Here is a 24,475-nt window from a genome sequence, read left to right as displayed (position 1 = left end):
TGGGACATGAGTGCTTAAAACCAAAAGACATAAAATGCTAGATCCTATGTGGGCAGAACTTCACTAATGGTCCATCTGTGAAGCAATGTATTAAAGACATGGTGTTGACAGCTTCATAAGGGAATCTCATTTCTTGGGAACAGGCTAGATGATTATGAAAAAAACCACAAGTGTGATTTCTAAGATTTTTATAGAAAAAAACAAACTTCTTCCCCTATTTGGGTCTTAACCTGTGCCCATGGTAGAACACGAGCTAAAGGGCACATCATTGTGCAGTGCAATTTCAGAGAGAAAACAAAGGAAAGATAATAGGGCCTTATCCTACAAACAGCCCTGCCTAGAAGTATAGCCTAGGAGTTATCCAGCACTTCCTGACCATGGAGATTGGCTGCTGCTATAAAAATCATAGATGGAGAGAATGACTCCCCTGGTGGAATGCCAACAATGGGACTCTGTGCAGAAGTAACTTGATTTTTGAGCGTCACTCTGCACGATCCTGTCCTTAGATCGTATGATCTTACCTTGATTGTAAGATCTTGGGGTCAGGGCCCTTATTGTCTCACTGTAAAGGGCTTAAGCGTAGGCTTGGTGCTACAGATCAGTAATAAAGTAGGAAGGGAAATACGGCCACTCTGTGTGGAAGGGTGGCAAGCTGTTCATTTGGGGGTGTTTCTCCTATAATGAAAATGTATCAATCCCCTGCCACGATATTCCATTGGCGGGAGGGGGGTGGGGAGCTAGGTGCATATTTTCCTGGCTTTCTCGAGCTGCCACGGCTGAGAAGTTTCCATTTAGCTGCCCTAACATAGAGGCCTTGTAGCACAACCTGAGCAACCCAAGGCCAGCGTTACGGAGCAAAAGAAAACATCAGGCTTCCCGGGCTCCCCCACCGCCGAGAACGTGCACGGAGATAAGGCGGGGGGGCGGGGGGGCGGCTGCACTCAGCTGTGACAAAGCCATTCCTCCGCCGCTCGCCGGCACGCACCCGCCTCCTCCCCACTTCCTCTCCAGGCCCCCGCGCTCCGCTCTCCTCCCATCCCCGGAGCGATCCAGAGCCCAGCGGCAGCCAGGGGCTTGCCCGGTTGGTTCACGTGGCTCTCGGGGTGGAGCGGCTGGCGAAGCGCAGGGGGTGGTGGGTGGAGACAACAAAGCCCAGCTGTCAGCGGCCAGGGAGAGGGAAAGCGGCGGCGGCGGCGGCCCAGGAGGAGACAGGTGAGTCAAGTGCATTTCAAGCGGTACGGGCGCCGGGGCGGGGTGTGAGGGGCGCATGGCCAGGCGTCCGGAGGAGGCTGAAGGGGGCAAGAAGTTGCATTTGCCCAGAGCCGCTGTTCCTCGCCTCCGCGGGTGCCGCTGTGCCGCCTCCCGCCCAGATTTAACCCCTTGCCGTCCGGGAGCAAGGGACCACCTCGCAGTCCCCTCGGCACCAGGGTGCAAGCTGCTGCGGGCTGTGCAGGGAAGAGGCGCTGCCACGCTGGCAGAGCGCGAGGTGGAGGGGGTCACAGGACCGCTCCCCAGCGCTCGCCCCCCCGGGAAGGTGGGGTGGGGACGTGGGGAGGGGGGCGACTGGCCGAACGATCCGTTCTGCAGAAAGCGCCTGGCCCTGCAGGGTGTATGCGGCTGGCCGGGCGGGGCGGGCTCTGCCCTGCAGCACTGGTGGGGACCGGACTGCGAGGCACGTGAGTCGCCCTGGGCTGAGCTGTCAAAAGGCGGCTAAGGTACAAAGCGCGCTTGGCAGGAAGTACCGCCGCTGGGGTCACTGCCGGCGCGCGGGGTGGCTTCTTCCCTCCCCCCGGCCTTTGCAGCCTGCATCGCTTTGCTTTCTGTACAGTCGTTCAGGGAGCGGGGCTCCCTGAGGGAGGCGAAGTGTTTGGCGTCTTCGCCTCCCCTCTCTCTCTCATATACACACACACACGCTCCTCTTCCTCTGCCAGGCAGCTGCCTCACCTGCCCTGAGCGCTATACAGTTTCACTGGGCACACGGATTTCTTGGTCCTAGTTATCTATTTTAAGCTGAGCCTCAGAGCAAGTACATTCATCGCCCCTGTGTGGAAGTTTCCGCTTGATTTGGAGAAGGGTATGGGAGGGAGGTCTGCCGCTAATTTCAAGCTTGCAGGAAAAGATCACTTCTTCAAACCGGTCTGTTCTTGGGGAAGTCCCCTTAGCAGCTAAAGCCCGGTAGGAAGTAGACCCCGTGTGTCAGCTAAATGAGCGTAGGCGGCCGCCGCATTGAAATAGTTTCCTGCTGTATATTCCAGTACTTAAGCTACTAGAGCCATGGTTTGTGCATCAAGGGTCTCTGCTGGAGAGGGAAACAAATCTTTTGCTGTATTGAGCTGAGGTGCATCCCAGGAGTAGCTGGGGTTATTTAAGTTTGAAGTCAGTTTTCTGCAAAGGCTTTTTATTTGTGGCCAGAGTTTCCAATTCGAAGAGAGAGAGTGTAATAAAAGATTCAGTGGATAAAGTGCACAGCTGTTTGAACATTAACTGGTGTGACCTCACCAGCTAGTTAACATCCATAATTCCCTTGTGTGCTGAAACAGCTGATGTGTCTTCTCCCCTGCTGGTTTCAGGGCCTGTGTCTAGCTACACTAGACTTCTTCAGGAAATATTCCACTGTTCACTGTTTAAACGAAGCAGATTTAAAACAAACCATTAACATTCTTCTGTTTAGAGTGCAGCATCATATGTGCAGCTAAAATCACACCCATATTTACTTTTTGCTATCTTTTAAAAAAATAACTTTGTTAAAAATAAGGCTTGTTCAAAACATCTAGGTAAACTCTAATACGTAGCAGGGGAAAGTGTCAATAGTTTAATGAGTGGGGCATATAGGGAAGTTATTGAAGGAGTATCCATTCAGAGTTCTTGTCCGGTCTTTGTCAGTTTGTGGCAGAGGATGTCTAGCCTTAGACAACAAAACATTTCAGTATTTTACATATATTTGTTTTTCATTAGTTTTGGAAACATTCCATCCTTTTCTATACACACAATTCCAGAAGTTCATTTATGAATGAGACCACGCGGGTGAAGTAATATCTTTCATTGGACCAACTTCTGTTGGTGAGAGAGACAAGCTTTCAAGCTCACATCGAGCTCTCCTTCATGTATGAATGGCAGATTCATTTACCTCTGTAACCAAACTGTCACTGCAGCATGCCTAAGTCATGAGTTTAAATACTTGTTTTAAAACAAAAACAAACAAACAAAAAACCTGGTTATTCCGGCTTTCAACTTTGCCTTTGTGTGTACGCAGATGTATAAGGGTAGCTTAGGGTGGACCTTTATTAATGTTCCCTCTAATTTTTGACAGGCCGTGTGTGCAAAAAATTTCTTCTGTGCAAATTTTTGTGCGCACTGTGTTTTGCTGTGTGCGCAGGGTTTAGGATCACTGTGCAGGCGCACACGCACACAGCTTAGAGAGAATAGTGACCTTTACATATGGAATGGGAGGGAAGGCAAATGGAGACTTCACACTTTGTGCCTCTCACAATGGAGCAGACAACAATCATTCCTGGGTTCAAGGACCGTTCCCTGGTAGTGCCCATGCAGCACCAGCTGCCCCAATGATTGTGGGGTGGAGGCAGGATCATGACCCACTCATCTGCAGAGCACTGGAAAGGGTATAGCAAGAGGTGAATTTCATGCGGTATTGTACATTCATGAAGTATGCCATGGTTTTTAGTGATTGATTGGGGCAGGGAAGTTTCACTTCATCCCTAATACAAAAATCTGACTGAGGGGGTGCAGGCTCTGGGAGGGAGTTTGGGGGCAGGAGGGGATGTGTGGGAAAGGGGTGGGAGGTGCGGCGCTTACCTGGGGCTCTTAGGCAGGGCAGGGTTGGGGGCCTCCGCATGCTCCTACCCCCAGGCACTGCCCCCGCAGCGTCCAATTGGCCGCAGTGGCACTTGGGGCAGGAGCTGAGCGCGTAGACACAGACCCACCCCACCCAGGGGCCACTGGAAGGGGCCAGCAGCCACGTGGAGCAAACAGGCACAAGCCGGTCAGCTCAGCTCTGCTGCCGGTGGTGAGTAGGGGCCCCAGGCCTTTTTAAATCATCCGGGGGATGCGTGGGGGAGAGCGCCCGGTGGTGGAAGGCAGGGCCGAGGGAGAGACCCGGCCTCAAACATTGCTGGAGCCGGGCCCTGGGCCAGGAATATTTCTGGTGTCCAGGCACTACAGGCCCATATAACTTGCCACCTATGCCCTGTAGCACTGGATTCAACATGACCAGGTGCCTGTTTGTCTTACCTACATACCTCTAAATTGAAAGACACCCAAGATGTGCAGGTATTTTTCTATGACCTCACTTTATGGGGTGTGCCATGACTTAATCTGACATAGTTTGGCAAACAGCTCTAACTGGCTGGACTGGAACTTTCTGATGCTGAATATGGATAAAGCTGCAGTTGTTTTTTTTTTTAAGATTTTGGCAATTGACCATGTGTCTGGTGATTTGTTCTTTCAAGGTTAATTCTTCCTGCATTATGTCTATTTCAGTGATAAGGAACAGGAGTCTTCTGTAATGCCTTTGCGTCTCATTAGTGCTCTTGCCAGATGGTGTTTAGTTGCCAGATTTGTTTAATATTTCAAACTTTAAATCAGACTCTACCTGGAGCTAAAGCTTTGGAGCTAAATGCTTTCATTTCTCATCTTGACTGTTACACTTCCAAATAATCTCCACTGCTCATCTCTGTCTCTTCTGGTCAATGCTTCCAGTCTGAGTTCTACTGCAACTTTAATTGACCACTTCCCCAATCGCTAGTTAAGTTTCTGGGCAGGAAGCTGAATTCACTACCCCTGAAACATATTCCAATTTTAACCTTGATCAGTCACTTTTAAAGAGTCCTCAAATTCAGTGTAATTTTAGCTACAAAATGTCATTCATATTTGTCTTTAAAGTAACCAGTGTCCCAGACTTCCCCCTCTTTCTTAAATGGAGGCAATTACATGTTTGAAACTTCCTCCCTTGCAACTCCTATACAGTCAAATCTCTCAAAATTGTTTCTAATTCTTTTAAAGAATTTCAACTAACTTGTTCAAGTTTTTCAGTGGTAATTAGAAAATGATGCTATATCATATTAAGCTTCCAGTTGTCTCATAAGAGTTGGGCTAGGTCAGTTTTTGTATGAGACAGCTGAGAAAAATGCAGATGTTGCTGAAAGTAGTGTTGATGACTCTGTAGGTAGCACTGTTCCCTCTGAGTCATTAATGAACCAGTGCCCCACTATGGCATGGTGGCGCATGTTTTGTCTCTGGGTGAGGCTTACCTGAGATCTTGACTACTAGCTTATTAAAAGTTTCATGATACTTTCCATGAGGACAGCCATACACATCTGTGTCCTGGCCCAATTATTCTGACTGCATGGATTCATATGACTTCAGTGGGAGTTGATTTTTTTTTCCTTAAGCAATGGGAATAGTGTGCATTTGTCCATTTTCACTTGGGGTGGGGGCATAAGTGGCTTCTGATTTAGGATTCTGCAAATTTAGAAGCAGATTCTATCAGATTCAGTATTTCATGGGAAGTCAGCTTCTTCAGCTACTGCTAATGTGAGGGGCAGACCATCTCAAGTTTCTGCAGCTTGCGCAGAAGCTAATTTTTTTTTTAAATAACTAGTTTCTGGGTAAGTGTTATAAATTTTGGGGGGTCCAAAAGCCTGTAATAATCAATATTCCATTCACACTGTAGGGGATAAAAATGTAGGCATGAAAAATGTTTTAGTCCTCAATAGCACACACCATATAGAAATCACAAGCATTCAGCTTGTACCAGTCATCACCTTACCATGGAAAACACCACATAACACCGGTAAACTGCTGTGAAATAGGATTCCCTGCACAGATCTGAGGGGTGAGAGGAATCTGTTACACTTAAGGTGATCAGAGATGAGCCTTAGACATCTGGACTGTTCTAGCTAAGTAAATCCATTTATGTATTTAGCCATGAAACCTTAACACAAACAAAAAAAACCCAAACAAACAAAAACCACCTGCCTTTGACCTCAGCACATATTCCTACAGTTGTGCAACACTTGGAAGGGACAATATGAAATGGCAGCGTGTACCATAATGAATCGTAGGCCTACTCTTTCTTCCACTGGAATCTTACAGAACATGCCTTCATGTAGTAGCCATCTTTCACTTAAATTGCACTCCAATTTATTTGAGAAGGAGAGTGGTTTTATAGATAACACTGACTGGAAGTCAGAAAATGTGGGATCTGTTCCTGGTTGTGCCAGAGACACACTGACGTTTGGAAAGCAGTGTCACATTTCACTGTACCTCAACTTCGCCATCTGAGAGGAAGGGATAACTCTCCCCTTCCTCAGCCTTCAAGTCCAGGCAAACACCATGTTCCTACTTATACCTCTGCACCTATTTCCTTCTATTCCCCCATCTTGCTTTATTTACGCTGCTACTGTTGAGGGCATTCTGTGCCAAAAAATTAGAAATTCAGCATACAATATTTTAGAATTCTGCAAATTTTGTCAAATGTGGAGGCTCCAGCACAGCAGTGGGGGGCACAGATGTCTGGCTGCACAGAGGTGGGAGATCATTGTGCAGCTCCCATCTCCCACCCCCAGGACATAGACTGCGGTGAGGCTACACCCAAACCTGACAGAGCACAAGGACTGGGCCTGCCCCAGAAACACCCCAGAGCCCTGCCCCTCTGGGCCAGGTGTGGGCAGGCAGGCTCAGCAAGACTGGATCCAAGTGTGGAGGGGCTTTGTCAGGGTTCCCTCCCCACTCTGAACTCTAGGGTACCCACATGAAAGACCCCCTAAGCTTATTTTTACCTGCTTAATTTAAAAACTTCCCCAAGGCACAAATTCTTCCTTGTCCTTGGACGGTATCGCTGCCACCACCAAGTGAGTTAGACAAAGATGTAGGAAAAGGACCAGTTGGAGTTCTTGTTTCCCCAAAATATCCCCCCAAGCCCTTTCACGCCCTTTCCTGGGGAGGCTTGAGAGTAACCAAGGTGAGCACAGACCAGACCCTTGGGTTTTTAGGACACTTAAAAACCCAATTAGATTCTTAAAAACAGAACTTTATTATAAAGTAAAAGAAGCACCTCTGTAAAATCAGGATGGAAGGTAATTTTACAGGGTAATAAGATTTAAAATACAGAGGATTCCCCTCTAGGCAAAACTTTAAAGTTACAAAAAACAGGAATAAACCTCTCTCTTAGCATAGGGAAAATTCACAAGCGAAAACAAAAGATAACTTAATGCATTTCCTTCCTATTACTTACAATTTGTAATCTTAGATGCTTATTTCAGATATGGCTTTAGGAGATGTATTTTTCCTGCTCTGGTCCCTCTCTGTCCTGGAGAGAACATAAAGAGAGCACAAACAAAAACTTTCAGATCTGTGGGGGAAGGTATCTTCTTCCCCTATTGGTCCTTTTGGTCAGGTGCCAACCAAGTTATTTGAGTTTCTTAACCTTTTACAGGTAAAGGAGGGATTTTATGCTACCCTTAGCAGTATGTTTATGACAGGCTTAGTGTGGGGGGATCCAGGTGTGGGTTGAGAGGGTTCTGTGTGGGGCAATCTGGGTGTGGGTGGCTCAGTGGGGGAGCTGGATGCAGGAGGGACCTGGCTGCACAGGGTCTTGTGGGGGAGGGGGACTGGGTGCAACAGTAATGGGACTCTGCGGGGGGGGTCCAGGGGAAGGTGGTTGGGACTCATCAGGGAGATGAAGGGGGGTATGGGGAGCTTGGGTGGGGGTCCAGATGCTGGGGCGGGACTCGGTGGGGTGGGGATCCAGGAGCAGCTGGTCAGAGGTCAGTAGGGTGGGTATCCAGGTGCGGGTGGCTTGTTGGGGTGGTCCAGATGCAGGGGAGTGGGGCTCTTTGAGAGGGTTCTGGGTGCAGAGGGGGCATGAGGCTCGGTGGGAGGGTCTGGGTATGAGGGAGACTGGGTAGGTCAGATGGGGGAGCAGCTCCCTGTACAGTGATTCCTCCCCCTGCAGCTGAGGAGCGATGGATGCAGGAAGCATGGCAGGAGGGAGTTTGCAGAGCTTCCTACAGCCAGTGGAGAAATCTGGAGGTGGGTCTGACATGGCCCCAGATGCCATGCAGAGGAAGAGGAAGTCCCATCCTCCCCAGCCCAGCCAGGCCTAGCAGCTGAGCCCGGCACAGAGTAGGAGCCACGAGCCAGGTCTTCCCCTGTCCCACAATGACTCACCTCTCTGCCAGCTGCCCTCAGCACCCAAAACATACTGTGGGGGAAGGTTGCATGACCGCTCTTGTTGCTTCCCTGGCAGAAAGTCATTCTTCTGCAGAGAAGCAAAGAAATCTGCAGGAGACAAATTCTGCGCATGCACAGTGGCACAGAATTCCCCCAGAGTACTCTGCACAAGGCTTCATTCTAACTATTTTCTGTGTATGTTTTCATATTATAGTCTCCTTGCCTTCCTTCTTAACACTCCTTAGGTGAGAAACACTCTCAGTCTGGCTTATTACTACCCTTGGATTCAAATCCCAGTTCAAAACATACACCTGCAAAGCCTTTTATCTACCAGTTAAATATATACCATTAAAAGAAGGAGTTCTGTCATTGTGGAGAGTAGTGACTGGTTCATTAAGACTGACTTGCTTGCTCCTTAGCCTTTTGCGGTCTGTAGATTACGGTGTTCAATACTGATACTAAAAAAATACTCAGGACAATTTTAAATCAGACTGAGAAGGAAAACAGCATCTGTTTTGCTCAGCTCAGTAGCTTAAAAGTTAAGAATAAGTACTAATACAGTGATTCAATGAATCTAGCTTCATTGTGGTAGAGATTGTGAAGTTTAGTCTTGGAAATCATGCAGAGAAATAATATTTATTACAGCAGGGCAACACCCGTAGAAGAGATTTTAATCTGATTCCCAATGTGCTTCAACAACATTGACAATACTAGTAATAAATTATTCACATTTTAGGGATGAAACAGGTATTAAGTATTTAAAACTGCTCTAATTTCCCATTGGATTCCTGAACTGTCAGTGTCAGAGATAACATCGGTTAACAAGATGGCTACTTTCAGCAATATGCTCAAATACAAAAATTGTTTATGGTGGCAAAAGTTTGATGTGGTGTACTTTTGGAAGGGGGGGGGGGCAAATAAATGCATTTCCCCACTGTCATCACCACCATATGCATATAGGCTTTTTTTCTTTCTAAATAAATTGGAGACATTGTGGGCATGCCTACAGACACCATTAATGTTAATGGGAGCTAAATTAACCCATCAAGGAGATACCAAACCAGAGGCTCTGTAAATAGACTAGGCATATAGGGGATATTTTTAATTCAGAGCTCCTACCTTATCAGGCTTACTGCTGAAACAGGAACTCAAGTTACCAGACTGATCCAACAAAACAAGATAACTTCTCCTGGCACTCAGTACTCTGAATAGCATCATAAGCATCGGAATCTTTCTAGCTGGCTTAATGACCAAGGCAAAATGTCCAACTATTAATAGCTGCATTACTGATCAATAGATTAAAGTGGTAGGACTATATTAAAGTTAATTGATAACATTTTTAAAGATAGATACAAGGTACTGATGAGCATAGGATTTGTTGAATGACCGGCTTTAGTTAAGGGTTTCACTTGTTTGAGATGTATAATTTGAGCTTTTAACCCAGATATTGATTATGGTGAGTCAGATCTTGACCAGTATGAATTTTGGTAATTTTTTAAAGTCATCATAAGAAAGAGAATCAGATGCTTCCCCTGTGCAACTCAGCATTCTCCAGTTCCAAGGATCCCTTCACCCATATTCACACCCCACACTGCCATCACCAACCATAATCCTTCAGGGTTGCACTCATTGTAGAAAGCAGTAAGTTTGGAAGTACAGGAGCACTAGTCACAGTGTTTGAATAAGTGATCGTAATTAGGGCTGTACCTTCCTTCTGTGGTTTCCTGCTCGTAATTCTGCCTTTGCCTGGACACTTTGAAAGAGACTCTTCCAGCATGGTCCGTTTCATCCTCAATTTCTTCTAGTCAGCACATGGTCCCATGCATGCCATTGGTGCTCAACTTGGTAATCAGCACTTGCTGCTTTGCTTGAACATGTTGCCAGGTGAGGAAGCCGACACACAAACAAAGGAGCACTCATGTTACAGCATGGGTTTTCAACCTGGCCCCACTCTACCTCTGTGTATGGAACCAGTCAGTACTACTCCTTGGCCAAGGAGGTTACTGATGTGGATGCTCCACTTTACCCAATTCAGGAGTTAAGCACATTGCTGTCATATCACTCCAGGTCCCACTGGCCCATGGAGCTGGAGGTTGGAAGTGGAAATTTAATCTAGATCTTCCACATGGCACTGGAGACTCTTGGTACTAGGTTGGTTCTACAATTTAATTATTAAACATTGCCATTTCAGTCTCTAATGGGCCAGGGTTCTGATGATATTTAAATCCTCTTACAAGGTTAGTCTGCTCCTGGAAGTTTTGTACTTAATCCTATAGTCTCTGCATGGGATAGCTAGCAAAAATCAAAGTGATTTCAATAGAATTCCATGCTAGATTTTACTGTTGTGAATTCTCAGACTTAGTCAACACTAAAAAAAGGTTTGTGCCTATAGCTGTACCAGCAAATCCTTCTAATACAGATGCAACTTCTACTGACAAAAAATGCTTCTGCTGGTATGGATTATACCAAATCTTCAAAGGAAATAAGCCATACTGACAACATGACTTTTTTGCTCATATAACTGCATCTGAACTAAGGGGTTTGCCAGTATAAAAGTGACATTAAAATAATTCTAATAAACATTTATAAAAGATCCTAGTGCAGACTTGGCCTTAGCATCAAAATCAAGGTTGTAAAAGGCTCCAAAGATGACTCTAAAAACAAAAAATATGGAAGGTAAGTATGGCTTTTAGCAACAGAAATCATAGAATCATAGAATATCAGGGTTGGAAGGGACCCCAGAAGGTCATCTAGTCCAACCCCCTGCTCGAAGCAGGACCAAGTCCCAGTTAAATCATCCCAGCCAGGGCTTTGTCAAGCCTGACCTTAAAAACCTCTAAGGAAGGAGATTCTACCACCTCCCTAGGTAACGCATTCCAGTGTTTCACCACCCTCTTAGTGAAAAAGTTTTTCCTAATATCCAATCTAAACCTCCCCCATTGCAACTTGAGACCATTACTCCTCGTTCTGTCATCTGCTACCATTGAGAACAGTCTAGAGCCATCCTCTTTGGAACCCCCTTTCAGGTAGTTGAAAGCAGCTATCAAATCCCCCCTCATTCTTCTCTTCTGCAGACTAAACAATCCCAGCTCCCTCAGCCTCTCCTCATAAGTCATGTGCTCTAGACCCCTAATCATTTTTGTTGCCCTTCGCTGGACTCTCTCCAATTTATCCACATCCTTCTTGTAGTGTGGGGCCCAAAACTGGACACAGTACTCCAGATGAGGCCTCACCAGTGTCGAATAGAGGGGCACGATCACGTCCCTCGATCTGCTCGCTATGCCCCTACTTATACATCCCAAAATGCCATTGGCCTTCTTGGCAACAAGGGCACACTGCTGACTCATATCCAGCTTCTCGTCCACTGTCACCCCTAGGTCCTTTTCCGCAGAACTGCTGCCTAGCCATTCGGTCCCTAGTCTGTAGCGGTGCATTGGATTCTTCCATCCTAAGTGCAGGACCCTGCACTTATCCTTATTGAACCTCATCAGATTTCTTTTGGCCCAAACCTCCAATTTGTCTAGGTCCTTCTGTATCCTATCCCTCCCCTCCAGCGTATCTACCACTCCTCCCAGTTTAGTATCATCCGCAAATTTGCTGAGAGTGCAATCCACACCATCCTCCAGATCATTTATGAAGATATTGAACAAAACCGGCCCCAGGACCGACCCCTGGGGCACTCCACTTGACACCGGCTGCCAACTAGACATGGAGCCATTGATCACTACCCGTTGAGCCCGACAATCTAGCCAGCTTTCTACCCACCTTATAGTGCATTCATCCAGCCCATACTTCCTTAACTTGCTGACAAGAATACTGTGGGAGACCGTGTCAAAAGCTTTGCTAAAGTCAAGAAACAATACATCCACTGCTTTCCCTTCATCCACAGAACCAGTAATCTCATCATAAAAGGCGATTAGATTAGTCAGGCATGACCTTCCCTTGGTGAATCCATGCTGACTGTTCCTGATCACTTTCCTCTCATGTAAGTGCTTCAGGATTGATTCTTTGAGGACCTGCTCCATGATTTTTCCAGGGACTGAGGTGAGGCTGACTGGCCTGTAGTTCCCAGGATCCTCCTTCTTCCCTTTTTTAAAGATTGGCACTACATTAGCCTTTTTCCAGTCATCCGGGACTTCCCCCGTTCGCCACGAGTTTTCAAAGATAATGGCCAAGGGCTCTGCAATCACAGCAGCCAATTCCTTCAGCACTCTCGGATGCAACTCGTCCGGCCCCATGGACTTGTGCACGTCCAGCTTTTCTAAATAGTCCCTAACCACCTCTATCTCCACAGAGGGCTGGCCATCTCTTCCCCATTTTGTGATGCCCAGCGCAGCAGTCTGGGAGCTGACCTTGTTAGTGAAAACAGAGGCAAAAAAAGCATTGAGTACATTAGCTTTTTCCACATCCTCTGTCACTAGGTTGCCTCCCTCATTCAGTAAGGGGCCCACACTTTCCTTGGCTTTCTTCTTGTTGCCAACATACCTGAAGAAACCCTTCTTGTTACTCTTGACATCTCTTGCTAGCTGCAGCTCCAGGTGCGATTTGGCCCTCCTGATATCTTTCCTACATGCCCGAGCAATATTTTTATACTCTTCCCTGGTCATATGTCCAACCTTCCACTTCTTGTAAGCTTCTTTTTTATGTTTAAGATCCGCTAGGATTTCACCATTAAGCCAAGCTGGTCGCCTGCCATATTTACTATTCTTTCGACTCATCGGGATGGTTTGTCCCTGTAACCTCAACAGGGATTCCTTGAAATACAGCCAGCTCTCCTGGATCCTGAACTCAACCAACTCATGGTCACTGCCTCCCAGATTCCCATCCACTTTTGCTTCCCCCACTAATTCTACCCGGTTTGTGAGCAGCAGGTCAAGAAAAGCGCCCCCCCTAGTTGGCTCCCCTAGTACTTGCACCAGGAAATTGTCCCCTACGCTTTCCAAAAACTTCCTGGATTGTCTATGCACCGCTGTATTGCTCTCCCAGCAGATATCAGGGAAATTAAAGTTGATCCTTTACAAATTAAGATGTTTGTTCTGGGATCTCCCCAGCCTAATATTTCAAACAGCATGGGTCTCAATTAGATAGTGTAGTAGCAACAGACAGTGACAGTGCACAATTTTATCCTCTAAAACAAAATTGATATTTACAGCACATCTGACTTTTAACTTTGCCTTCCTCCCACAACATGTCTCCCCCCAATCGGTTCCCCCACTACCACTGGGAAAGAACAGCAACTAAAAGTAAATGGGAATTCCATCAATTATACAGCATTTGACCCACATCAGCAGTACCTGGGCAGAATATTATTATTTGTACTATCACAGCACCAATCATGGATCAGGACCCCATTGTGCTAGGCCCTGTACTAACACAGAACAAAAACCTAGTCTCTTCTCCAAAGAGCAATCTAGGGAAGAAGTTTGCCCCAGGACTACAGCTCCATTGTCAGAAAACCTTAAAGCCATGGCAAAGAAAAGAACTTGTATATTTCTCATAATGTATCAGTACTCAGACATGTAAAGTATTTATCTACCTTTGCTTCAATATTTTAATATATTTATCTTCACAACATCCCTGTAAGGTAAGGAAATATTATCATCCCCATTATGATACAGGCTGGGAACTAACCCACAGAGAGGGTAGAGCCCACATAGTTAATGTATTTAGCCACGTATTGACTTCAATGGGAGTTAGGTGCCTAATTACTTGTGACGATCTGGGCTTAAGTGACTTGTCCAAGGTCACACAGAAAGCGTGTGGTGGAGCAGGGAATCAAGCCAGAGTCTCACATTCCAGGCTACTGTCCTAACCACTAGCTTAGCCTTCCTTTTATCAAATTTAACTCAAATGATTAGCACTAAATTAGAGGAAATTACTGAAACAAGGTTTCATAATTGGCAGCATACATAGCTCTGCGGAGCAATCTGGGAAGCTGCCTTTGAATTTATATATACATTTTAATTCCTCCTTACACTATGCTCAGTTTCTGGCAGGAGACCGATCAATAGGATGTGGTCTCCTCCCCCAAATTAGCATTCAGCAACAGGTAATCTCTAAACAGTGAACTGCTTTTATAGCTCAGTTAAACTCTGCTGAATTTCATAATTCAGACACCAAAGAAGGCCAAATTATTAGCATTCAGCCAGAGAGAGAGACATGGGTCATCTATACTGAATGTGTGATAAGAAATTAGGTTTAAATTTAAAAAAGTATTTGACATCACTGTGTCAGCGCTGTAGAAACCCAGCAGTAGAAATAGTGAGTGTTAGTACTATAGCAGAGCTTCCGGTTGTCCATGAAGATTTCTTCTTTTTTCAACTGACATGTCAAGTCAGAGATTTTTCGGGAGGGAGGGCAGGGTACTAAGTTGAATGCTCTGATCCTAAAAATGCATATTGGAGTTTTCATTAACTTGTAAAGGCCAATTTAACATTTACAGCAAAACAATCAGTGTCCCTTTTGCTGAGAAGGGCTATCTATTTTTCTTCCAATGCCGAACTTTGTTTAAAAAAAATTCTAAAGAATTTGGAGAGAGCTGACTGATTTACTAATTCAGAAATAAAACTCATTTCTTCATACAAAGAAGGAAAGATCAGAAATGTTAACTGTTGTAACAGCCATTACTTGTGCAGATCCTGTTAACAAGTGCATAATCACCTAATCACTCTCTTGAAAGCATACCAGATGATAGAAACACTGGAAGCATGGCTGGAATCTTGGCAGGCAGCTCAAGGACTCAGATTTCACACCAGATCTCCTACAGAAGTATCAGGATGACCTCACTTGTTTAATAGAAGCATAAAGCTAATAAAGTCAAAATAAAGGGCTATGAATACAGAAGATAATTTAAGACAACAGTGGTGGTGACTAGATGGCCTGAAAAGATATAAGATGCTATTGTTGATGAAAGATGGGTACATTAGACTAGAAAGCCACTGAAAATAGCCATCTTGGTGAAGTTTCTCCCAAAGTAGCTCAGTGCAATGATTCAACAGCATATACCAGTGATTTTGCTCATATTACGGGCTATAGAGATAAAAGCTTATTAATAAGGATCCCTTTCACACTGTGCTGAGGTTGACCATGGAGCACCACAAAGCAAATAGATGCACTAAGTGAGCCGTGTAGTGTGCTTCTTTAAAAGCACATAAAAAGGTAGTAGACAATACAACCTGATAGAGATAGCCACAACCACACTTTAGCACTAACTTTCTTGATTTTTGCAAAATAGTCAAGCCTCAAAACTATTATTACTTCCCAAATTACCCCCATGAGTATAAGCAGTAAAAGTACGTGTAAACTATACATTCATTCACTCCACCCCAGGTAACTCAACTATCTAACAAGCTCATAGAATTGTAAGTGGCTGCTTAAAAATCTTTTTGTAGCAGCTCCCAAATTCTGGGTGGGATTAGGGGGCGGAGCTAGCTCTTTAGTTCTGCCCCATAGCCAGGTTCATAAAAGGGGTGCCTTTCTGGGGGAAATCTACAAGTTAATAGTAACTTGAGTGTTTGGTACTGAGATTTTTGCTACCCTACTTCCTCACTTCTACTCTCATGCCGAAACACTGTAAATCATCCTCCAGTGGGGATGATTCTTTAAATAGCTCTCTAAATACATCTTATAGTCAGCAATGCAAGGTAAGTCATGGAGCTTGCTTTACTACTTCTCATCCCCTTTTTATATAAAATAATTGCCCTGCTCTTAGGTCTTAGAGATGTAAATACAACTTGGCTTTCCTTCTACAGTATATTAAAGGTTCTCTATTTTCTCTGCTCCCTGAATTTGAGTTTTGTTCTCCATAGCCCTTGCTCTCTATAAAGCTAACTCAGGGCAAAATTCAAGCTGTTTTTTAAAAAAAAACAACCACCCCAAAACAAAAAACCCTTAACATAATAAACTTACAAGTAGGTTCTACTTTCCACAAGCCCTGCCTGAATGTTTGGGACTCATGAGGGGTAATGCATAACACCCTCCCCATGTGATCAAGATAGATTAATGTGGCTTTGATGATTGTTACACCTAAGCTACACCAATCATAATTTCTCCATGTGTCTTGTGTTTAATTACATAATTGTAGCTTGGTGGGTGCTCTTTAATCCACCTGGCTTCCCTGGAACTGTCTGATAACTTTTGCCTTGGAGTGTACCACAGTATTTTTGTGTACTTCTACATACAATAGTTTGTGACTTGGCCCCTTTAATAAACAATTTATTTCTCTGACTGAGATCAAGCGCTGTAAGGGGCTGCTAATGGAAATGGGAGTCTTTGTGGGTGGAAAAGGGAGTGCTTGTGAGCTCTTTGGTACTTTGCTCTACCTATCTTACAGTAATTTGGTGACTCAGCTGCTTCTGAATTGAGCTGTGGTACTATTCTACCTTCTCCTGATACAGCCATATGTAAAACAAAACTATTGCTGTGTATTGTGGACTGGTCTTTTTGCCTTGTTTAGAATGCCCCATAATACAAAGTACAACTTTTGTTGTACGTAAAACTTGACTAGGATGTTACATGGTAGTTAATGAGTAGCCGAGCCTTCTAAGTATTGTATCAGGCAGGGGTGCTGGAACAGTGAGGTCCTGGGGGCCATGGCTTCCCCACATTTTACTGGCTGTAAGGGCGAGCAATGGGGGTTGCGGGTGAAGAGGAGTGAGCAGGGGGGCAGTCTTGGGGGGGGAAGGGGCAGGGCCACGGTTTGGGCACCTGTGGACCCCCACTTTTAGGGTGCTTTCGCCACTCCTGGCATAGGGTAAAATGCCTGTGGTTGCTTGGAAGGGTAGGATGAATGGACAGGCACCTCCCCGCCCCGTCCCGTCCCGTCCTGTGACCACTGTTTCCCAGCTATATACACTTAGTTGTCAGGGCCTCCCATGTAACCCTCATGCTCACACACCACTTCTTCCTACATACAGATCTTGGCAAACAACCCTGACTTCAGCTTCTTGCAGCTGCTAAAACTTTTCACATATTGTAAGAGTTACGTGCTCTACTCCTGCCCTTCTCCCAGTCCCTGACTTCACTTGTACCTACCAGTGAAAAATACCCCTACCCTGCTCTGACCACAAAACTTTCCTGCAATCTCCACATAAGTACCCTCAACTTGACCTGCTCTAGCTGATAAATCCTTCTACCTCCCCCCATCAGTGACCAGCACTACTAAACATTCCCAGACACCCCACTGACTAGTACCCCAACCATCGCCCCAGCTTCTAAACCTTCCTGCAACCTCCAGTGATCAGCAACGTTTCCTCCTAAGATGACAGAACCTGGCCAAAAAGCATCTTCTCTTATCCTAGCTGGAAAACATTTTCACCCACGCCCAGAACAAGTCTCTGGGCTTCAGTTGCAGAACCCCTTGTGCTGCTCAGCTACCAGAACCAACCCTCTCCTAGATACCAAAGCCTTCTTCTGTGCACCACAACAAAGTGTAGTTTAACAAAGAGAAGGGGAGGGGGTGACTTGATTAGTCTGTAAGTACCACTATGATAAGGGGCTATTCAATCGAGCAGACAAAGGTCTAATGAGCAAGTGGCTGAAAGCTGAAGCGAACCAAATTCAGGCTGGAAGTAGGATGCAGCTTTTTAACAATGAGTATAATTAACCAGTGGAACAACTTACCAAGGGTTGTGGTGGTTTCTTTATTACTGGTAATTTTTAAATCAAGACTGGTTGCTTTTCCAAAATATATGCACTAGTTCAAACAGGAATTATTTTGGAGAAGTCCTGTGCTTTACAGAAGGTCATCAGAACAGATGATCACATTAGTCCCTTCTGGCTTTATAATCCAGGGGTGTCTCCACTCTTCAGGCTGGGGCTATAATTCCCAGCTCAAGGGAGACATACCTGCATTCATCAAGCTAGTGTGCTAAAACCAGAGTGGTGGCACCAGCAGTGGGAGGGGCTAGCTGCCTGAGTATGTACCTTGAGTCTCAGACAGGCACACGCTTGGGACAGCTAACCCCTCCCACTGTAACTACACTCTGTTTTTAGCAAACTAGAATGGGTATGTCTCCTGAAGATGGGAATTACGTTTCCCAGCCTGAAGTGTGAATCTATGAATGTTTAGATGTATTGGCTTTTTGCTAGAAAAATTTGGTCACCCCACTGGTATTCCATTGACCACCATTACATAGAATATTTATACCACGGGAACTTTTGGAAGAAAGGTTAACAAGCATATCTGAACATTTGCCTCACTAACATTTGCAGTGGGTTTGCTTGTAGTGTGCTCTTTTTTTAAATAGGTGACAGACTCGAAGAGTAATCAATTATTTATTTTTGTTTTCCTTTGTGAGTTGCCGCTTTGGAAGAAGTAGAAGTAGGGTTTGTATTTTTGTCAGTCATTACGCTGGTTTGTAGAATTCAGGGCTTTGGAGTGGAGCCCGGAGCTGGAGCACGGAGCAGCGGAGCTGCAGGTTTTTGCCTGGAGTGGAGCCGGAGCACAGCTCCAAAGCCCTGGTAAAATTATGAAATCTATATTGTAAGCATTTTAGCAAATAGACCTGTCTTTTACTTGTCCTGCTAAGTTCCTAGCATATTATTGGGCATTAGAAAAATAAACAGAAGGGTTTTTTAAATGGTTGGTGGTTATCCACAAAGATAGGATAGCCATTTTCAAAGTGTAGATAGACCTGTGAATTGGTTTACTTAATTCTAAAGGTCATAAGTCCTCTTTACAAACTCAGATGCTGTGGTTTGGTGACATTGACTGACAGGTTTTTAGTTGGTGTAGATTTGAGAAAACAAGCGGCTTTGAGAAAATAAGCACATTTCTTGACTGTAGTAATTGAACTAACACATTTGTCTGGCTATGCCAGAAGGACAGGAGACACTGGATGTGGTTTGACGAGGCCACAACTTTGTTCCTAAATGCTTGGGAGTATCTGATGGATAGAATATTGTGCAGTGAAGATAATGTCATAATCGTTTACATATACCCAGGGGTTGCGGGGGTACTGGCGTCAGACCTCCCTCTTTACCCATCCTAGTCCTGCTGCTGGGACCTTGACGCCCCTCTCCCCTAATGAGGGTTAAGGGGGAGCTATAAAGGAGCAGGGGGTTGACTCCCTATTATACCAGTCATAGGAGCCCTGAATCACCCGTTTCTGTGCCTTTAAAAAATACCTCCTTTAAATCCTCTACCAATCCATTTTATCTGATCACCCTGTCCCTTTCCTTTGGAGCATGTGCACTGGATAGCCACCCCGTGCTTATGTAATGAGTGGCAACATCATAGCCTACCCCCATTTCATGTCTGCCCCCACTAAGCCCTCAACTTTCTGTGGAGAAGGCAGGAAAAAAACCCTCCTCACCTTGGCCAATCTGTCAGTGACGGGAAAAATTCCTTCCTAGCCCCTCCCTTAAAGGAGCAACTATTGTAATGCCTTCAGCAAATCATGACAAACCTGGGAGGGAGGATGCTGCTCTGCATGGGCCAGGTAAAAGGACTTTTCCTTCACCAGCATGGACCTAAATAGTGTGCCCACTTTTCTGGTCACCCCTGGGGGAGATGGGTATGAAGCTGCTGCAGCATGTCACACTCTGGCTCTCTAGCCCTTAAAGGGGAACACACCTTTACCAACGAGCCACACAACAGCCCCCACCATGCAATGAAATCATTATCCACCTTACTGATGATGCATTTTTTTTCAGTTATGCCATCATTAAACTTGTAGTGTGTTTAACTTAAATTATGTGGCCAGTATTGTCCCCTACCATCAATATTAATATATATTCTGAAGGCTGATGAACAATGTTGTAATAATAAAATGTCAATAGCTGGGAAGGTAGCATATCAGTCTAATAGCATAACAATCCCATGCAGATGAGCTCTGTTGGCTTTGTTCTTATACCAGCTGTCTTGATATTCTTGGACAATGCAGCTAGGTTGTTTGTGGGCATTTCTAATTGCATTGTATTTGATTTTAGTCAGTGCTTAGATGCCTTCCAATACATGCTCTGTAAATTGATATAGGACTAAATTTTCAACAGTGACAAGTTAATTTTGGGTGCCTCTGTTTTTGGATGCTCAGCTTGATCTTCAAGGAGAGTTCTCCGGGGTCGGACCTGGGGCCGGTTTTGTTCAACATCTTCATTAATGATCTGGATGATAGGATGGATTGCACCCTCAATACATTCGCAGATGACACTAAGCTGGGGGGAAAGATAGATATGCTGATGGGTAGGTATAGGGTCCAGAGTGACCTAGACAAATTGGAGGATTGATCCAAAAGAAATCTGAGGTTCAGCAAGGACAAGTGCAGAGTCCTGCACTTAGGACAGAAGAATCCCATGCACCGTTACAGGCTGGGGACCAACTTGCTAAGGAACAGTTCTGCAGAAAACGACCTGAGGATTACAGTGGACGAGAAGCTGGATATAAGTCAACAGTGTGCCTTTGTTGCCAAGAAGGCCAACGGCATATTGGGCTGCATTAGTAGGAGTATTGCCAGCAGATCAAGGGAAGTGATTGTTCCCCTCTATTCGGCATTGATGAGGCCACATCTGGAGTACTGCGTCCAGTTTTGGGCCCCCCCACTACAGAAAGGATGTGCACAAATTGGAGAGAGTCCAGTGGAAGGCAACAAAAATGATTAGGGGGCTGGGTGACATGACTTATGAGGAGAGGCTGAGGGAACCGGGCTCATTTAGTCTGCAGAAGAGAAGAGTGAGGGGTGATCTGATAGCAGCCTTCAACTACCTGAAGGGGGGTTCCAAAGAGGATGGAGCTTGGCTGTTCTCAGTGGTGGCAGATGACAGAACAAGGAGCAATGGTCTCAAGTTGCAGTGTGGCAGGTCTAGGTTGGATATTAGGAAAAACTATTTTACTAGGAGGGTGGTGAAGCATTGGAATGGGTTACCTAGGGAGCTGGTGGAATTTCCATCCATAGAGGTTTTTAAGGCCTGGCTTGACAAAAGCTTGGCTGGGATGATTTAGTTGGTGTTGGTCCTGCTTTGAGCAGGGGGGTTGGACTATATGACCTCCTGAGGTCTCTTCCAATCCTAATATTCTGTGATTCATAGGATGGTTTCTCAGCATTTTCTGAAAACCAGGCCCCTTTAAAGCTTTCTGAAATTGGGTACTTGAGGATCACTTACCACTTTAGAAAATTTAGGCCTAAATAGTACACTTACTTGTAATATTGGCAGTTGTAAGAACTGATGTAGAAATTGAAATAAGTTAAACTAGTCTTTTCCATTTTAACATCTGAGGAATGTTCATGTAAGTAAAAATACCAAATTGCTGTTCATCTAGGAGCGAAACTGGATTATGACCCTTGACTTTAGACTGCCTTGCTACGAGTTCAACATGCTAGCAACATGGTCATTGCTAAGAGCAGACTTAAAAGCCAATTTCAAATTAAAATATTTAAAATTATATTTAAGTTTATAATTCTATTTGATAAATTATCCATGTGAACTCTTGAGAATAATATATTTGTGACTGAAGTCTAACAATAAAACGTTGTCTATCTTTTTCAAAACCTTGAATGCCTTCTCGCTTTTAGGGTACATGTTTTGTGAAATTTTATATATATATTTTTTTCTTTAAATATTTGTAATATGTACACAACTTTAATGTTTGAATGATTCCTTCTCATGCAGGATGCTAAAAAGTCTCCAAGGTAATTATAGGAAAGCCCAAGAGAACTGTTCTGTTGCTTTGCTATGTAATAAATGTGAAAAAAATAGCCAGGACAACTTAGATTACAGTAATTTATTGCATGTGCACTATCAAATGGCAACAATGACATTTGAATCCGCAATAAATCACATTGCATGCTAATATTTACCCTGTCCTTCACATTAAAATAAATACTTTGCTATCAGAAGACCCAAGGAAGGAGAGCTGGCTTTAGTGTTTTTGGATGGACCCTCAAGCCAGTTTTTCTCCCCACTCCCCTTTCTCCTTTGATTGAAGGAAACTTCTATCCATCATGATCACACTGCTCTGTTCAGGGCCAATCTGTAGATTTTAGAAAAGGTTATTGAGAATTTCTGGGGATGGACCCCAAACTTATTTGATTCATGTTTATGAAGTGTGTGTTAATACTCCTCCGATACCAAAGCCCCCAGGTGCAGAAGTGGAGTCTAGCTGCTTTTGCTGGAGTCGATGCATGGTTGACAATCGTTAAAACAATTCTGAGGGACAATTGCCCAAATGAACTGGAGGTCTGGAGTATGCCAGGCCCTTAGCCACAGGAGGGCTTTGTGTGCATTCTGGTGAACTTCATCTCTGAAGTGTCTGACATTGTCACAGCCACCCTGGAGGTAGGCATTAGCCCCATTTTTGAATTAAGGAAATTGAGACACTCATTAAATGGCTTGACTAAGCTCACAGTGGAAGCCAGTGTTAGAACTGAGATTAGAACACGGGAATACCATGCTCTCATTTCTGTACGTGGCGTGAGAGGCAGTGTGATCTAGTGGACTATTTAGGAACCTCTCCCTGTGGACAAAGTCACTAACATTAATATGTAGCATAGGAGCTGGCTCAGCTGCATGAAGCTTGCGGGGGATGGGGGGGGGGGAGCTTGCATCAGCCCTAGTGCCTTCTGTGGAAACCTGGGTGGTTTTTCCATCTCTTCCATTGACTGAGCTGATCTGAATTCCTCAAAGCAATCAAGAGACCTGTTCACATCTGCACAAGGGACTCGTAATATGCCGTGATCTTCTGGGGTGGGGGAGGTGCGGAAGTAGTGGTGAAATTCTAACCCTTGTGAATGTTTTACATGTGTTTTTACATTTTCAACACTGTCTTCCTAAGGAAGAGGACTAGAAATTTAGCTCAATATTTTCCACCTAGAGCCCAGTCTAAATCCACATTTCCACACCTAAATACAGTAGCCTCATATTCAGAAGTGCTGAGCTGACTTCAAGGGGAGCTGCAAGTGTGCAGCACCTCTGAAAAATTGTCTGCTTAAATGTAGGCACCCAAACTGAAACATAATGATTCTCCTTTTTAGTAAAATCTAAAGTCTTTCAAATTTCTAGGTCCTGAAATCAGAGGAACTTCACAGATCCTAAAACCAGTTCTGGATTCAAGCTTGAGCAAGCTTCACTGAACTCTCCTAAAATAATAGCTTTTCCCATGTGCTTCAAACTAGCGATGTATGAAACATATAAGGGTCCTATCACTATGCTACTATTATACCCACAACACTTGCATGAGAAGGGGGCTGTTGCATTTCCCTGATCACATCATTGGACCAGTCATTTTATTGGAGAGGCTTTTATTTTATGATGTGCTCTCACCTCAGGGTCCTGTTTATCTAACCAAAGATACCAAGGAGTATCCCTCAACAGGAAAAACTAAGGAGACATTTTTATTCTCCCTGAAGAAGTGATTGAGACAGTCATAGAAATTTATGGAGATTGATGCCAGCTTAACATGTCAGCCAACCTCCCCCCTCTCTTGTGGTGTTGCAGACTGGCACTAGAATTGGGGTTGTTTAAAAAAAAAAACTTTAATTCTGATGGCAGTATCTTTTTTTCCCCCCATCTCCTAGCCATGCAAATAAGCCAATATTCCTATCACAAAGCAGAGGCCTGAAGTTCAGCCTTGTAGCATCTTGTGGGAAGCGGGCATCAACACTGCTAAACAAGTCTGTAAGAATATTTAGTACCACTCTGAATATCACTGGATAAAAATTGCTAAAAATGGATATGCCAGCCTGTCACCCAGGTCTTGGGTGAAATGTCGCTTAACCAGAGACACCTATGAAGAGTATTTGTCAAAAATGTGAAGGCCACATTAGCGAAAGGTTGCGTTTTGACTAGTATCGCATGCACAACCTGCATATTTTGAATGATGTATCAGCTCTGTTGCAGTAAAACTCTTCATTGTGGTTCAGGGGCTACAAGTGACACATGAACATGGTCAGACAGAGAAATACTGTAATGTGGTTCTCCAGTGACAGGGAACTTATTATGTGGTTTATGGAATTGATGATTTGCTGGACAACAAGAAATGTTTGTCTGACTGATGGTAGCTTTATCATTTGTCTTTATTTGAAAGGAACTAGTAGCTACTGGTACTGCTTTTTTTTTTTTTTTTTTTTTTTTTTTGGTCGAAACAATAAGTCACACAGAAGGGCTGGAAGGAGTGCTGATCTCTTCAGTATTCCCTATGAATGAGTTAGAAGAACTCTAACCACCTTCTTGTGGGTTTGCTTCTTGAATTGCAGATCATATTATGTTCCACTCAATTCAATGGAGGAAATAAAAATGCAAAGATTAGTTCTTGACCTTATCGTATATCCTTGAGAAATATCTCTTCTCA

The 24,475-nt window shown here is 44.6% G+C and overlaps 1 protein-coding gene across 2 annotated transcripts in view; it reads left to right on the top strand.

The window, feature by feature from the left end:
- The first annotated feature begins 1,003 nt into the window (after positions 1-1,003).
- The window catches only part of MAPRE2 (microtubule associated protein RP/EB family member 2), a 155,409-nt gene continuing 131,937 nt past the window's right edge, over positions 1,004-24,475 (top strand). The window contains exon 1 of one of the 2 annotated variants that reach the window (XM_027821252.3): positions 1,004-1,212. Coding sequence is in view for 1 of the 2 variants with exons in the window: in XM_043539651.1 (XP_043395586.1) it covers positions 15,750-15,833 (84 nt within the window). In the remaining variant the exon portion in view is untranslated. Of the gene's footprint in view, positions 1,213-15,683; positions 15,834-24,475 lie in introns of those variants that run through there. The other variant, XM_043539651.1, reaches the window with a different exon arrangement.

Source organism: Chelonia mydas, chromosome 2, assembly GCF_015237465.2.
Source record: "Chelonia mydas isolate rCheMyd1 chromosome 2, rCheMyd1.pri.v2, whole genome shotgun sequence".
NCBI lineage: Eukaryota > Metazoa > Chordata > Testudines > Cheloniidae > Chelonia > Chelonia mydas.
Note: the sequence above shows the minus strand (reverse complement) of the source record. Positions and strands in the feature narration are given on the sequence as shown.